Source organism: Nerophis lumbriciformis, linkage group LG17 (genome assembly GCF_033978685.3).
Source record: "Nerophis lumbriciformis linkage group LG17, RoL_Nlum_v2.1, whole genome shotgun sequence".
NCBI classification, from domain to species: domain Eukaryota; kingdom Metazoa; phylum Chordata; class Actinopteri; order Syngnathiformes; family Syngnathidae; genus Nerophis; species Nerophis lumbriciformis.
The window spans coordinates 8257501-8272929 of record NC_084564.2 but is presented as its reverse complement, the minus strand read 5'-3'; the positions used below and the strand labels follow the sequence as shown (position 1 = coordinate 8272929).

The 15429-nt window shown below is 30.6% G+C and overlaps 1 protein-coding gene across 1 annotated transcript in view; it reads left to right on the top strand.

Annotated features, from left to right (window-relative positions):
• The window catches only part of LOC133614430 (protocadherin-16-like), a 211590-nt gene that overhangs the window by 183452 nt on the left and 12709 nt on the right, over positions 1 to 15429 (top strand). The window contains exons 11-13 of the mRNA XM_061972373.1: positions 1056 to 1295; positions 4676 to 4801; positions 14257 to 14466. Of these exons, the coding sequence (XP_061828357.1) occupies positions 1056 to 1295; positions 4676 to 4801; positions 14257 to 14466 (576 nt within the window). The remainder of the gene's footprint in view (positions 1 to 1055; positions 1296 to 4675; positions 4802 to 14256; positions 14467 to 15429) is intronic.

Sequence of the window (15429 nt, the reverse complement as noted above, 5' to 3'; positions counted from 1 at the left end):
TTTAGACGCCTTTTTGAGGCCATTAACATGCACGGAAACTCCCCAAATTTCCCAAGCGCATCAAGTTAGGTGAAAATGTTATCATTTTGGTATCATGAAAATGAAATTTAAAAATTGTCTCTTTAGCGCCACCTTTAAAACTTCAAAAAAAAATAGTTCCTGCTACCAGTTTGACATATCGACGAGAAGATCGCAGAAATTCAATAAATCAATAAAGTTATTCACCAGGACGGATTTAAGGTGAAGGGTGAACAATGCTAACAGCACAGCAGCTAATCTCGGCGCTAATGTGGATGTCTTACCTGGTTCTAGTCGGGGCTCGAGCAGCAGCGTTGTGGATGCACTGCAGCTGCTTTCCAGCTGGTTTAGAAAGGCCAGTGAGAAGGCCATGAAGGCATAGATCAGTCTTCCTGATTTAGACATGATTCTGTTGATTTTGCAATGTATTGAGGCGGTAAAAAGCCGCTGATGTTGTTGTTGACTTAACGTGGCTGTTCAAGTGGTTTTAAGACATTCGAAACAGCCCACATGAAAAGTCTTTTCCCTCGTACTTTGCACACATGTGTTACCAGGGACCAGGATAGAGCGGCTCACGCAGGAGTCGAAGCCAGTGAAAGAAAAAATACCAGCCGGTAACTCGGACCAGATTACAAGCTCAGGGGCGAACTATCTGGGAAATATACGCGCACGCACGATAAAAAAAAAAAAAAAAAAAAAAATCCAAAACAAAAGCGGCCTGGGCCGTCTCCTTTCTTTCATCCTGCAAATGTGAAGGCATGAAATTGGAGAGGAATGGATGTGAGCTCCAGACTCTCAGAGCGGGACCTGGCTGTTGCGTGTCTGCAGAGAGCGTGTTTACCGCCTCTGGAAAATCTTGTAAATTGTGGCCAGACTGTTAGCGTTGGTGGTGTGAGAAGTGCAGGTAGACTCTGTTTGTTTGTGTGTGAGCTTTTATTTGATGAAGCTCTCACACGACAACGTTTTACACCCCCACCCCAGACCTCCTAGAGCCTACCGTGCCCCTGAAATGACCCCCTGGTCCATTTTCTCCGCAGGGTCTCTGTCCATCTTCAAACCTCTGGACCGGGAGGAGCAGGACGTCTTCAACCTGACCATCGTGGCCGAGGACCACGGCGCCCCCCGCCGCTCGTCCAGTCAGCTGCTGTGCGTCTTCGTGGTGGACGTCAACGACGAGACGCCGCGGTTCGAGGAGAGCCTCTACGAAGCCCAGGTCGCAGAGAACCAGCCTCCGGGAACGACTGTGCTGACGGTGTTGGCCTTAGACCTGGACCAAGGTGAAACAATTTTAAACAATTTTAAAACATTTACCGCAGTTGTTGTTGACATATTCTATGTTGTGAATCAAATAAAGATCAATAGCTATTTACCCATGTAACAATTTTTGTTAACTGTAGCACAATTTAAAAATGTATGTTTTAACAATTTCTAACAATTTTTACAATTTCTAACAATTTTTACCAAATTTCAAAAACATTTTTTTACCATTTTTAAAAATGGTAAAAAAAAAATATTATTTTTATTTCTACCATTTTAAATGTTTTCAAACAATTTTAATTTTTTTTAAACAATTTTAAAATTAAACAATTTTAATTTTTTTTAAACAATTTGAAAACATTTACCGCAGTTTAAATTATTTTAAATTGTTGTTGACATATTCTACGTCGTGAATCAAATACAGATCAATAACTATTTACCCATGTAACGATTTTTGTTAACCGTAGCACAATTTAAAAATGTTTTTTTTTTTTTTTTTTTTTTTACAATTTCTAACAAATTTCAAAAACATATTTTTTTACCATTTTTAAAAATGGTTAAAAAAAATAATTCTTAGATTTCTACCATTTTAAATGTTTTTAAACAATTTTAAACAATTTTATTTTTTTTAAACAATTTTAAAATTGTTTAAAATCGTTTATAAAATAATTTAAAAAAACTTTTCTTTTATGTTTTTTTTATTTTATTTTATTTTCTTTTCTTTTTTTTCTTTTTCTTTTATGTTTAAAATTGTTTTACATTTAAAATGGTAGAAATCTAAGAAATCATTTTTTTTACCATTTTTTTTTTAAATTTGTTAAAAATTGTTAGAAATTGTAAAAATTGTTAGAAATTGTAAAAAAAATAATAATTAAAACATTTTTAAATTGTGCTACGGTTAACAAAATTGTTTAAAATTGTTTAAAAACAATTAAAATTGTTTAAAATTGTTTAAAATTGACGGGGATGTTCAACTACCGTATTTTGTGGGCTATAGAGCGCACCGGGATATAAGCCGCAAGCACCAAATATTAGAAGAAATAAATATTTTTCCATATATTAGCCGCACCGGACTATAAGCCGCAGGTAAAAAAAAACCTACTCAGTGGCCTAGTGATTAGAGTGTCCGCCCTGAGATGGGTAGGTTGTGAGTTCAAACCCCTGCCGAGTCATACCAAAGACTATAAAAATGGGAGCCATTACCTCCCTGCTTGGCACTCAGCATCAAGAGTTAGAATTGGGGGTTAAATCACCAAAAATGATTCCCGGGCACGGCCACCGCTGCTGCTCACTGCTCCCCTCACCTCCCAGGGTCAAACTCTACTTGTGAGTGTTGATCACACAGCTTTGCAACAGTTGATATTCTAGTTTCAAGCATGTTTTAGTCAATATAGGTCATCAAATCTCAGCAACAAGCTGTAATATCTTACTGAGATCATTTAGGACCAAAACACTTAAAACAAGTAAAACACTCTAACATAAAATCTGCTTAGTGAGAAGGATTATCTTATCAGACAGAAAATAAGCAAATATCACCCTTATTTGAGATATTTCATCTTACTTAGATTTCAGTTTTTGCAGTGTAATCTGAAAAATACAGTAAATACTAACTGTAGTTACTTAATGTTAGCGCTTATAATAACAATAGCGCTAATAGTTGTGTAATGACATGGAAATGGAGTAATGTTGGCAATGCATTTAAAAATGCGATTTTCTTATTCAAACGGGGATAGCAGGTCCATTCTATGTGTCATACTTGATCATTTCGCGATATTGCCATATTTTTGCTGAAAGGATTTAGTAGAGAACATCGACGATAAAGTTCGCAACTTTTGGTCGCTGATAAAAAAAGCCTTGCCTGTACCGGAAGTAGCAGACGAGTAGCGTGACGTCACAGGTTGTGGAGCTCCTTACATCCGCACATTCTTTACAATCATGGCCACCAGCAGCGAGAGCGATTCGGACCGAGAAAGCGACGATTTCCCCATTAATTTGAGCGAGGATGAAAGATTTGTGGATGAGGAAAGAGAGAGTGAAGGACTAGAGGGCAGTGGGAGCGATTCAGATAGGGAAGATGCTGTGAGAGGCGGGTGGGACCTGATATTCAGCTGGGAATGACTAAAACAGTAAATAAACACAAGACATATATATATACTCTATTAGCCACAACACAACCAGGCTTATATTTAATATGCCACAAATTAATCCCGCATAACAAACACCACCCCCCTTCCGTCCAATACAACTCAAACACCTGCACAACACACTCAATCCCACAGCCCAAAGTACCGTTCACCTCCCCAAAGTTCATACAGCACATATATTTCCACAAAGTCCCCAAAGTTACGTACGTGACATGCACATAGCGGCACGCACGTACGGGCAAGCGATCAAAATGTTTGGAAGCCGCAGCTGCATGCGTACTCACGGTACCGCGTCTGCGCATCCAACTCAAAGTCCTCCTGGTAAGAGTCTCTGTTGTCCCAGTTCTCCACAGGCCAATGGTAAAGCTTGACTGTCATCTTCCGGGAATGTAAACAATGAAACAGCGGCTGTGTTATCCGGCACAACAGTCAGGGGGTGCATTCTACGGCGGGGGTGCGTTATCCGGCACAACACCTGCCGCAATACACCGCTTCCCACCTACAGCTTTCTTCTTTGCTGTCTCCATTGTTCATTGGACAAATTGCAAAAGATTCACCAACACAGATGTCCAGAATACTGTGGAATTTTGCGATGAAAACAGACGACTTAATAGCTGGCCACCACGCTGTCCCAAAATGTCCTCTACAATCCGCGACGTCACGCGCTGACGTCATCATACCGAGACGTTTTCAGCAGGATATTTCGCGCGAAATTTAAAATTGCACTTTAGTAAACTAACCCGGTTGCAATGTTAAGATTTCATCATTGATATATAAACTATCAGACTGTGTGGTCGGTAGTAGTGGGTTTCAGTAGGCCTGTTCGCTGACTGTGAACAGTGGCAGTGTTTATTCATGAGTTAGAATACATAAAAACCGGCGTGTTCTTGTCCCACATAGGACAAAAGTTCCAAAATGAGTCCGCACTTTCCAAGACAAGTCGGTCCGGAGAGCAAAAAGTGTGCAGAGTGTAAGACAGACAAGCATCTGCTGGCTGAATTATAACAGGACGACCGCTAAGTTGCATGTTGGAACCTTGCCTCCGCTCAATTGTGCACCGCCGCTCCAACACGCATTCTTCTGCTGTGTTTTGTTTGCCGCGCTCGCTTCTAAGACGCCGGCTGTGGAAACGCTAAAGGAGGGAAGGGTGACTCAGAAGCAAATAAAAGTCAACACAGAGTGTTTGCACGCAGCGTGGCTGCTCAGGTCCAACAACAAAACACGCGGGTTTACTAAAACTCTTGTTTGGCCCTCAGGGACCAACGGCCAGGTGACGTATGGCGGGGTCTCCGTGGAGCCTTTCACCGTGGACAGCGTGACAGGCGTCATCACCGCCACCAGGCCGCTGGACAGGGAGCTGCAGGAGCACTACACACTGACAGGTAGCACTACACGCTTAGAGGTAGCACTACACACTGACAGGTAGCACCTTCAAAACATAAACAAGTGTAATAAAAGAGCTAACAGGTGAAATGTAAGGAGAAAAAGTTGCATTGTTTGAATCGAATAACACAAAGTTGTCATGCAGGCTGTTTTTTTTTTTTTTTTACTTGAAACTGTCATTGCTCAAAATATAATAATGAATCAAAATCATTGTTATGAATTATTCACCTATTTAAGGCTCAAATTACTTCACATCAAATATTCTACTTTTTTTTAGGGTGTTTGCCATAAAAAAAGTTTTATATGCCAAAAAGGGCATAAAACAATCAAACAAAAAATATATATAAAACAATAATACATATAATAATAAAATATGACTTAATATTAACACTTTTAAAACGTTTAGTGTCATTTTTTTTACTTAAAAACTGTCATTACTCAAAATATAATAATGAATCAAAATGAATGTTGTTATGAATTATTGACCTATTCAGGGCTAAAATTACTACACATCAAATATTCTACTTTTTTAGGGTGTTTGCCATACAAAAGTTTTACATGCCAAAAAGGGTATAAAACAATCAAACAAAGATTATGTATGAAATAATAATAAAAACGTTTAATCGACTGATGGATCTGAAGTTGATTTAAAGATTTAAGTGTTGAAAGTTTAAAACAGAAATAATGTATGACTTATTATTAACACTTTTAAAACGTTAAGTGTCATTTTTTTACTTAAAAACGGTCATTACTCAAAATATAATAATGAATCAAAATGAATGTTGTTAGGAATTATTGACCTATTGAAGGCTAAAATTACTACACATCAAATATTCTACTTGTTTTTAGGGTATTTGCCATAAAAAAAAGTTTTATATGACAAAAAGGGCATAAAACAATCAAACCAAAAATATATATATAAAACAATAATAAATATAATAATAAAATATGACTTAATATGAACACTTTTAAAACGTTTAGTGTCATTTTTTTACTTAAAAACTGTCATTACTCAAAATATAATAATGAATCAAAATGAATGTTGTTATGAATTATTGACCTTTTCAAGGCTAAAATGACTTCACATCAAATATTCTACTTATTTTTAGGGTGTTTGCCATAAAAAAGTTTTACATGCCAAAAAGGGTATAAAACAATCAAACAAAGATTATGTATAAAATAATAATAAAAACGTTTAATCGACTGATGGATCTGAAGTTGATTTAAAGATTTAAGTGTTGAAAGTTTAAAACAGAAATAATGTATGACTTATTATTAACAATTTTAAAACATTTAGTGGAATTTTTTTACTTAAAAACTGTCATTACTCAAAATATAATAATGAATCAAAATAAATGTTGTTATGAATTATTGACCTATTCAGGGCTAAAATTACTTCACATCAAATATTCTACTTTTTTAGGGTGTTTGCCATAAAAAAAGTTTTATATAACAAAAAGGGCATAAGACAATCAAACAAAGAGTATGTATAAAATAATAATAAAAACGTTTAATCGACTGATGTATCTGAAGTTGATTTAAAGATTTAAGTGTTGAAAGTTTAAAACAGAAATAATGTATGACTTATTATTAACACTTTTAAAACGTTTAGTGTCATTGTTTTACTTAAAAACTGTCATTACTCAAAATATAATAATGAATCAAAATGAATGTTGTTAGGAATTATTGACCTATTGAAGGCTAAAATTACTTCACATCAAATATTCTACTTGTTTTTAGGGTATTTGCCATAAAAAAAAGTTTTATATGACAAAAAGGGCATAAAACAAATAAATAAAAATATATATAAAATAATAATAAAAATGTTTAATCGACTGATGGATCTGAAGTTGATTTAAATATTTAAGTGTTGAAAGTTTAAAACAGAAATAATGTATGACTTATTATTAACACTTTTAAAACGTTAAGTGTCATTTTTTTACTTAAAAACGGTCATTACTCAAAATATAATAATGAATCAAAATGAATGTTGTTAGGAATTATTGACCTATTGAAGGCTAAAATTACTACACATCAAATATTCTACTTGTTTTTAGGGTATTTGCCATAAAAAAAAGTTTTATATGACAAAAAGGGCATAAAACAATCAAACAAAAAATATATATAAAACAATAATACATATAATAATAAAATATGACTTAATATTAACACTTTTAAAACGTTAAGTGTCATTTTTTTTACTTAAAAACTGTCATTACTCAAAATATAATAATGAATCAAAATGAATGTTGTTATGAATTATTGGACCTTTTCAAGGCTAAAATTACTTCACATCAAATATTCTACTTGTTTTTAGGGTGTTTGCCATAAAAAAGTTTTACATGCCAAAAGGGCATAAAACAATCAAACAAAAAAAAAATATATAAAACAATAATACATATAATAATAAAATATGACTTAATATTAACACTTTTAAAACGTTTAGTGTCATTTTTTTTACTTAAAAACTGTCATTACTCAAAATATAATAATGAATCACAATGAATGTTGTTATGAATTATTGACCTTTTCAAGGCTAAAATGACTTCACATCAAATATTCTACTTATTTTTAGGGTGTTTGCCATAAAAAAGTTTTATATGACAAAAAGGGCATAAAAAAATAAACAAAAAATATATATAAAACAATAATAAAAGCGTTTAATCGACTGATGGATCTGAAGTTGATTTAAAGATTTAAGTGTTGAAAGTTTAAAACAGAAATAATGTATGACTTATTATTAACACTTTTAAAACATTTAGTGTCATTTTTTTACTTAAAAACTGTCATTACTTAAAATATAATAATGAATCAAAATAAATGTTATGAATTATTGACCTATTCAAGGCTAAAATTACTACACATCAAATATTCTACTTGTTTTTAGGGTGTTTGCCATAAAAAAAGTTTGATATGACAAAAAGGGCATAAAAAAATAAACAAAAAATATATATAAAACAATAATAAAAACGTTTAATCGACTGATGGATCGGAAGTTGATTTAAAGATTTAAGTGTTGAAAGTTTAAAACAGAAATAATGTATGACTTATTATTAACACTTTTAAAACATTTAGTGTCATTTTTTACTTAAAAACTGTCATTACTCAAAATATAGTAATGAATCAAAATAAATGTTATGAATTATTGACCTATTCACGGCTAAAATTACTACACATCAAATATTCTACTTGTTTTTAGGGTGTTTGCCATAAAAAAGTTTTACATGACAAAAAGGGCATAAAAAAATAAACAAAAAATATATAAAACAATAATAAAAACGTTTAATCGACTGATGGATCTGAAGTTGATTTAAAGATTTAAGTGTTGAAAGTTTAAAACAGAAATAATGTATGACTTATTATTAACACTTTTAAAACGTTTAGTGTCATTTTTTTACTTAAAATCTGTCATTACTCAAAATATAATAATAAATCAAAATGAATGTTGTTATGAATTATTGACCTATTCATGGCTAAAATGACTTCACATCAAATATTCTACTTGTTTTTAGGGTGTTTGCCATAAAAAAAAGTTTTATATGACAAAAAGGGCATAAAAAATAAACAAAAAATATATATAAAACAATAATAAAAACGTTTAATCGACTGATGGATCTGAAGTTGATTTAAAGATTTAAGTGTTGAAAGTTTAAAACAGAAATAATGTATGACTTATTATTAACACTTTTAAAACATTTAGTGTCATTTTTTTACTTAAAAACTGTCATTACTTAAAATATAATAATGAATCAAAATAAATGTTATGAATTATTGACCTATTCAAGGCTAAAATTACTACACATCAAATATTCTACTTGTTTTTAGGGTGTTTGCCATAAAAAAAGTTTGATATGACAAAAAGGGCATAAAAAAATAAACAAAATATATATATAAAACAATAATAAAAACGTTTAATCGACTGATGGATCGGAAGTTGATTTAAAGATTTAAGTGTTGAAAGTTTAAAACAGAAATAATGTATGACTTATTATTAACACTTTTAAAACATTTAGTGTCATTTTTTACTTAAAACTGTCATTACTCAAAATATAATAATGAATCAAAATAAATGTTATGAATTATTGACCTATTCAAGGCTAAAATGACTTCACATCAAATATTCTACTTTTTTAGGGTGTTTGCCATAAAAAAGTTTTATATGACAAAAAGGGCATAAAAAAATAAACAAAATATATATATAAAACAATAATAAAAACGTTTAATCGACTGATGGATCTGAAGTTGATTTAAAGATTTAAGTGTTGAAAGTTTAAAACAGAAATAATGTATGACTTATTATTAACACTTTTAAAACGTTTAGTGTCATTTTTTTACTTAAAAACTGTCATTACTCAAAATATAATAATGAATCAAAATGAATGTTGTTATGAATTATTGACCTATTCATGGCTAAAATTACTTCACATCAAATATTGTACTTGTTTTTAGGGTGTTTGCCATAAAAAAGTTGTATATGACGAAAAGGGCATAAAACAATCAAACAAAAAATATATATAAAACAATAATAAAAACGTTTAATCGACTGATGGATCGGAAGTTGATTTAAAGATTTAAGTGTTGAAAGTTTAAAACTGAAATAACGTATGACTTAATATTAACTTTTTTATGAGTGTGGCCCTTTTGGGTCCCCAAAACCTTTAGTGTTATTTTTTTAACTTAAAAACTGTCATTACTCAAAATATAATAATGAATCAAAATGAATGTCGTTATGAATTATTGACCTATTGAAGGCTGAAATTACTTCACATCAAATATTCTACTTGTTTTAGGGTGTTATGCCATAAAAAAAGTTGTATATTACAAAAAGGGCATAAAACAAATAAACAAAAAAATATATAAAACAATGATAAAAACGTTTAATCGACTGATGGATCTGAAGTTGATTTAAAGATTTAAGTGTTGAAAGTTTAAAACTGAAATAATGTATGACTTATTATAAACACTTTTATGAGTGGGCCCAAAGACCTTTAGTGTCATTTTTTTTACTTAAAAACTGTCATTACTCAAAATATAATAATGAATCAAAATAAATGTTGTTATGAATTATTGACCTATTCAGGGCTAAAATTAAATATTCTACTTGTTTTAGGGTGTTTGCCATAAAAAAGTTGTATATGACAAAAAGGGCATAAAACAAATAAACAAAAATATATATAAAACAGTAACAAAAATGTTTAATCGACAGATGGATCTGAAGTTGATTTAAATATTTAAGTGTTAAAAGTTTGAAACAGAAATAATGCATGACTTATTATTAACCCTTTTAAAACGTTAAGTGTCTTTTTTTTTTACATAAAAACTGTCATTACTCAAAATATAACAATGAATCAAAATGAATGTTGTTATGAATTATTGACCTATTCATGGCTAAAATTACTTCACATCAAATATTCTACTTGTTTTTAGGGTGTTTGCCATAAAAAAAAGTTTTATATGACAAAAAGGGCATAAAAAAATAAACAAAAAATATATATAAAACAATAATAAAAACGTTTAATCCACTGATGGATCGGAAGTTGATTTAAAGATTTAAGTGTTGAAAGTTTAAAACAGAAATCATGTATGACTTATTATTAACACTTTTAAAACATTTAGTGTCATTTTTTTACTTAAAAACTGTCATTACTTAAAATATAATAATGAATCAAAATAAATGTTATGAATTATTGACCTATTCAAGGCTAAAATTACTACACATCAAATATTCTACTTGTTTTTAGGGTGTTTGCCATAAAAAAAGTTTGATATGACAAAAAGGGCATAAAACAATCAAACAAAAATATATGAAACAATAATTAAAACATTTAATCGACTGATGGATCTGAAGTTTATTTAAGTGTTGAAAGTTTAAAACTTAAATAATGTATGACTTATTATTTCCACTTTTATGAGTGGGCCCCAAGACCTTTAGTGTAATTTTTTTTACTTAAAAACTGTCATTACTCAAAATATAATAATTAATCAAAATAAATGTTGTTATGAATTATTGACCTATTCAGGGCTAAAATTACTTCACATCAAATATTATACTTTTTTAGGGTGTTTGCCATAAAAAAAGTTTTATATGACAAAAAGGGCATAAAACAAATAAACAAAAATATATATAAAACAATAATAAAAACGTTTAATCGACTGATGGATCTGAAGTTGATTTAAAGATTTAAGTGTTGAAAGTTTAAAACTGAAATAATGTATGACTTATTATAAACACTTTTATGAGTGGGCCCCAAGACCTTTAGTGTCATTTGTTTTACTTAAAAACTGTCATTACTCAAAATATAATAATGAATCAAAATAAATGTTGTTATGAATTATTGACCTATTCAGGGCTAAAATTACTACACATCAAATATTCTACTTATTTTTAGGGTGTTTGCCATAAAAAAAGTTTTATATGACAAAAAGGGCATAAAACAATCAAACAAAAATATATAAAACAATAATTAAAACATTTAATCGACTGATGGATCTGAAGTTTATTTAAAGATTTAAGTATTGAAAGTTTAAAACTTAAATAATGTATGACTTATTATTACCACTTTTATGAGTGGGCCCCAAGACCTTTAGTGTCATTTTTATTACTTAAAAACTGTCATTACTCAAAATATAATAATTAATCAAAATAAATGTTGTTATGAATTATTGACCTATTCAGGGCTAAAATTACTTCACTTCAAATATTCTACTTTTTTAGGGTGTTTGCCATAAAAAAAGTTTTATATGACAAAAAGGGCATAAAACAAATAAATAAAAATATATATAAAATAATAATACAAATGTTTAATCGACTGATGGATCTGAAGTTGATTTAAAGATTTAAGTGTTGAAAGTTTAAAACTGAAATAATGTATGACTTACTATAAACACTTTTATGAGTGGGCCCCAAGACCTTTAGTGTCATTTTTTTTACTTAAAAACTGTCATTACTCAAAATATAATAATGAATCAAAATAAATGTTGTTATGAATTATTGACCTATTCAGGGCTAAAATTACTTCACATCAAATAGTCTACTTGTTTTAGGGTGTTTGCCATAAAAAAGTTTTATATGACAAAAAGGGCATAAAACAAATAAACAAAAATATATATAAAACAATAATAAAAATGTTTAATCGACTGATGGATCTGAAGTTGATTTAAAGATTTAAGTGTTGAAAGTTTAAAACTGAAATAATGTATGACTTATTATAAACACTTTTATGAGTGGGCCCCAAGACCTTTAGTGTCATTTTTTTTTACTTAAAAACTGTCATTACTCAAAATATAATAATGAATCAAAATAAATGTTGTTATGAATTATTGACCTATTCAGGGCTAAAATTACTACACATCAAATATTCTACTTATTTTTAGGGTGTTTGCCATAAAAAAAAGTTTTATATGACAAAAAGGGCATAAAACAATCAAACAAAAATATATAAAATAATAATTAAAACATTTAATCGACTGATGGATCTGAAGTTTATTTAAAGATTTAAGTATTGAAAGTTTAAAACTTAAATAATGTATGACTTATTATTACCACTTTTATGAGTGGGCCCCAAGACCTTTAGTGTCATTTTTATTACTTAAAAACTGTCATTACTTAAAAACTGTCATTACTCAAAATATAATAATTAATCAAAAATAAATGTTGTTATGAATTATTGACCTATTCAGGGCTAAAATTACTTCACATCAAATATTCTACTTTTTTAGGGTGTTTGCCATAAAAAAAGTTTTATATGACAAAAAGGGCATAAAACAAATAAATAAAAAAATATATAAAATAATAATAAAAATGTTTAATCGACTGATGGATCTGAAGTTGATTTAAAGATTTAAGTGTTGAAAGTTTAAAACTGAAATAATGTATGACTTACTATAAACACTTTTATGAGTGGGCCCCAAGACCTTTAGTGTCATTTTTTTTTTTACTTAAAAACTGTCATTACTCAAAATATAATAATGAATCAAAATAAATGTTGTTATGAATTATTGACCTATTCAGGGCTAAAATTACTTCACATCAAATAGTCTACTTGTTTTAGGGTGTTTGCCATAAAAAAGTTTTATATGACAAAAAGGGCATAAAACAAATAAACAAAAAAATATATAAAACAATAATAAAAATGTTTAATCGACTGATGGATCTGAAGTTGATTTAAAGATTTAAGTGTTGAAAGTTTAAAACAGAAATAATGTATTACTTATTATTAACACTTTTAAAACATTTAGTGTCATTTTTTTTACTTAAAACTGTCATTACTCAAAATATAATAATGAATCAAAATAAATGTTATGAATTATTGACCTATTCAAGGCTAAAATGACTTCACTTCAAATATTCTACTTTTTTAGGGTGTTTGCCATAAAAAAGTTTTATATGACAAAAAGGGCATAAAAAAATAAACAAAAAATATATAAAACAATAATAAAAACGTTTAATCGACTGATGAATCTGAAGTTGATTTAAAGATTTAAGTGTTGAAAGTTTAAAACAGAAATAATGTATGACTTATTATTAACACTTTTAAAACGTTTAGTGTCATTTTTTTACTTAAAAACTGTCATTACTCAAAATATAATAATGAATCAAAATGAATGTTGTTATGAATTATTGACCTATTCATGGCTAAAATTACTTCACATCAGATATTCTACTTGTTTTTAGGGTGTTTGCCATAAAAAAAGTTTTATATGACAAAAAGGGCATACAAAAATAAACAAAAAATATATATAAAACAATAATAAAAACGTTTAATCGACTGATGGATCTGAAGTTGATTTAAAGATTTAAGTGTTGAAAGTTTAAAACTGAAATAATGTATGACTTATTAATACTTTTATGAGTGGAACCCAAGACCTTTAGTGTATTTTTTTTTACTTAAAGACTGTCATTACTCAAAATATAATAATGAATCAAAATAAATGTTGTTGTGAATTATTGACCTATTGAAGGCTAAAATTACTTCATATCAAATATTCCACTTGTTTTCAGGGTGTTTGCCATAAAAAAAAGTTTTATATGACAAAAAGGGCATAAAACAATCAAACCAAAAATATATATAAAACAATAATAAAAACGTTTAATCGACTGATGGATCTTAAGTTGATTTAAAGATTTAAGTGTTGACACATTTATGAGTGGGGCCCTTTAGGGTCCCTAAGACCTTTAGTGTAATTTTTTTCTTAAAAACTGTCATTACTCAAAAAATAATAATGAATCAATGTTGTTATGAATTATCATATATATATTATTATTTAAAGCTCCAATTACTTTACATCAAATATTCCACTTTTAAAAATGTTTAGTTTGTTTGCCTTAAAAAAAGTTTGATATGACAAAAAAGGGCATAAAACAAACAAAAAATAAACATTATGTAAATTGATCTCGTTATTGTTGCAACACGATGCCTTGCCTCCATGACCGTCTTCATCCTTTTTCCCGCAGTTTACGCCAAAGATGGCGGCCTTCCCCCGAATTACGCCAAAGCCTCGGTGAGGATCCGCGTGCTGGACGAGAACGACAACGCCCCGGTCTTTGGTCGCCTCTACTACAGCATCCAGGTGCCCGAGAACTTGGAGCCCTTGCTTCTGTTCACGCTGCGAGCCACAGACCAGGATGCAGGGGCCGGCGGGAGGATGGAGTTCAGGATCGCAGGTGAAGCTGGGAGAACTCTCCATCAACATATGTAACATTAACATATGCATGTAAAATACAGTAGCGTAGTGGGCCTGATATTCATTAAAAACAAGGCAGTAGATTTAATTTAACACGTACATTTTATATTTTTGGCCATTACACACAGTTTGAACAGTAACACTGTGTTTGCATATAGAAAATTAAAAAACTTCATGAAGTGATTCTTTAGCGTACCACTAGTACAGGGGTGGGCAATTAATTTTTACCGGGGCCGCATGAGCAACCCGAGCACTGCTGAAGGGCCACACCGACAATATTTCAATTAAATTTTGCTCAAATTATTTTTGATACACCGTAAGATAAATAATAATAATAATTTCATTCAACCTAACTTAACTTTATACAAAAGCAGATTGCTTTTGATGGTTTTATTCTTAACACTGTCTTACACAACACTTCCTGATGTATAATACAATGCAAAAATGTCAATTTCTGTCACTTTATCCTGCATCCTCTTTAAAAGTCCAACATTTTTCCACCGTCAGATTTGGACAACCATCTGTTGTCACACCTGCCAGTTTGTCCCATTTCAGTCCTAACATGCATTTACCTATGTGAACAAGTCATTACCTGTGGTTGTCTCTTTAATTGACTGCATGGCTGCCAGCTCCTCCGTGATTTGAAAGTCTGCAGTTATCCCACGTAAGAAGATGAGCAGCTGGGCGGTGTCACGTACATCGCAGCTCTCATCCAAAGCCAGCAAAAAACAGTCAAAGTCGGCCGTTCTGTTCTTCAGCTGAAGCCATACTTGCCAACCTTGAGACCTTCTATTTCGGGAGGTGGGGGTTGGGGGGGTGGGGGGTGGGGGGCGGGGGGCGGGGAGGGGGCGTGGTGTGGTTAAGAGGGGAGGAGTATATTTACAGCTAGGATTCACCAAGTCAAGTATTTCATATATATATATATATATATATATATATATAT